General features: G+C 36.2%; 1 protein-coding gene across 1 annotated transcript; it reads right to left on the bottom strand.

Annotated features, from left to right (window-relative positions):
* Positions 1-646: 646 nt before the first annotated feature.
* On the bottom strand, positions 647-1,593 carry LOC139900092 (F-box/kelch-repeat protein At3g06240-like; the record flags this gene model as incomplete). Its single annotated transcript, XM_071882896.1, has 1 exon — positions 647-1,593. A coding segment is annotated over exon 1 (774 nt), but the record flags the coding sequence as incomplete, so codon positions are not given.
* Between the last annotated feature and the right edge of the window lie 265 nt (positions 1,594-1,858).

The following is a 1,858-nucleotide window of genomic DNA, read 5'->3' as shown; positions in this document are numbered from 1 at the left end:
TTGATTTATCTTTATGGTCATGACATGTTATTAATAGGATTTACTATGCCTTTAACCCCAATCACATATATGCAATGAAGGACTCTAACAAGGCACTATAGGCAAAACGAGAGGGACTGTAGTCATTATGTTGGAGCAAGTCCAATTAAGGTTACAATACCTACTGACCTACATTACCATTAAAAAAAAACCTGTATGATTGCTTTATATTTGATTAGCATTAATGTAGTTGCAGCATTTTTCCATCTAACTTAGGTGTGACTTGACAATGTTTGCATGATAAATGAGGCTGAAATATATCAAAATATCCCATAACATGTTACTCAAATAGAGTAAGTGTTGCTCTACCCGAAATGTTCAAATGATTCAAGGCTTTCAACATACGTACCCTCAACCGTAGATGCTTTTTGGCACCCTTCAACTGTTACACTTGTGCATCTTCTTTCATCCATATTGTATATTAAGATTTGATTCGCCGAATAATTACCCACCAAAATATCACGCTTGCTGACTTGAGCAAAGGAGTCATAAAGCAGATCTATATCATTATTTATAATATAAAGTTTCGTCCAAGACTTAGGAACCCCATACTCCTTCATCACCCACAATTCACAAGCGAAATGATGTCTGACCCACTCATTAGGCATTTAGGCACAACAGCAGCTAATTTCCCATCGACAGCAAAGATCTGGGAACACCTAAATGAATCTGGTAGCTCGATTTCATGAAATTCTTCATTAGCTAAATTGAAGGCAATAATAGTCATTTTTGAGTAGCTTCTTATAACTAGCCAGTAAAGATTATTGTTTAAGAGTACCCCTTGACCACGTTTACAAAAGTAGTCATCTTGTTGGTAAGGGAAATTAGGCAACATATTCCATGAATGCCTACGGAAACTATACACACGTGCAAATTTGAACTTAACAGGAATGAAGATTACTTTATAATCATCCGTAGAAGAATCATAACCAAATCCATACGTACCAAATGTTTCCCCACCTGAAACTTTCAATGTCTTTCTTGTAGTTGGATTTACAAAACAGAGGTTGTCATGTATATCACTGCCTAAAACAAGCCCGTTGCAAGACCCTAGTATATCAACCCACTGATCTAGGAACTTCAGGTGTTTAGCCGTTACGGTTGCTGGTGTGTGGAAATTCAGAGGTTGTTTTAATGAGATTGAATGGGTGAAATCACGCGAAAGTAAAATTAAGTTGGTGGGTTCGGAATTTGGGTTGTTTTTGCTGAATTTTTGAATATGGATTTTGATGAATCTGTGGCTGGAAATCAGTGAGTACCATCGTTTTGAAACCGATTTGAAACGACCAAGAGATTTAGGTGGTAGAAAAAGGAGAATAGCTTCGATCAGGTCAGGTGGAAGGCGGTTTAGGGCACACATTGGGTCATGTGGGTCCGACATGATTTGGGAGACAATAAACGATGCAAATGTAGGAGTTTTTAAGTGAATTAAGCAAAAAGGATATGAACAAGTCTGTAGAGAAGATGGTGTACCTCAATTTTGAGATGAAGTTAGAGTAGCTGTAGCAAAAGATCAGAACAGGAGAGAATTTGTAGTCCGATGAAGAAGATGAAGATGAAGATGAAAGTGCCCAAATGGTATCGTAGTTTGGCTAGGGTTTGAGTTTTTTAAACAGCCATTAAAAAGTATCGGGGTGATTTATATAAAAAAAATACTCGTATGAAAATAATAAACATGGCACTTGAGTTTATGCTAAAAAAAAGTTCTGCAACAACTACGACAAAATTCAATTCCACAAAAATGAGTTATAAGGTAAATAAGATGTAGACAATTTTTCTCGTATCTTATAATAAAAAGAAGTTATTACATCAGCTAAAG

Source organism: Rutidosis leptorrhynchoides, chromosome 3 (genome assembly GCF_046630445.1).
Source record: "Rutidosis leptorrhynchoides isolate AG116_Rl617_1_P2 chromosome 3, CSIRO_AGI_Rlap_v1, whole genome shotgun sequence".
In the NCBI taxonomy this organism is placed as follows: Eukaryota; Viridiplantae; Streptophyta; class Magnoliopsida; order Asterales; family Asteraceae; genus Rutidosis; species Rutidosis leptorrhynchoides.
This window is presented reverse-complemented; position numbering and strand designations above follow the sequence as displayed.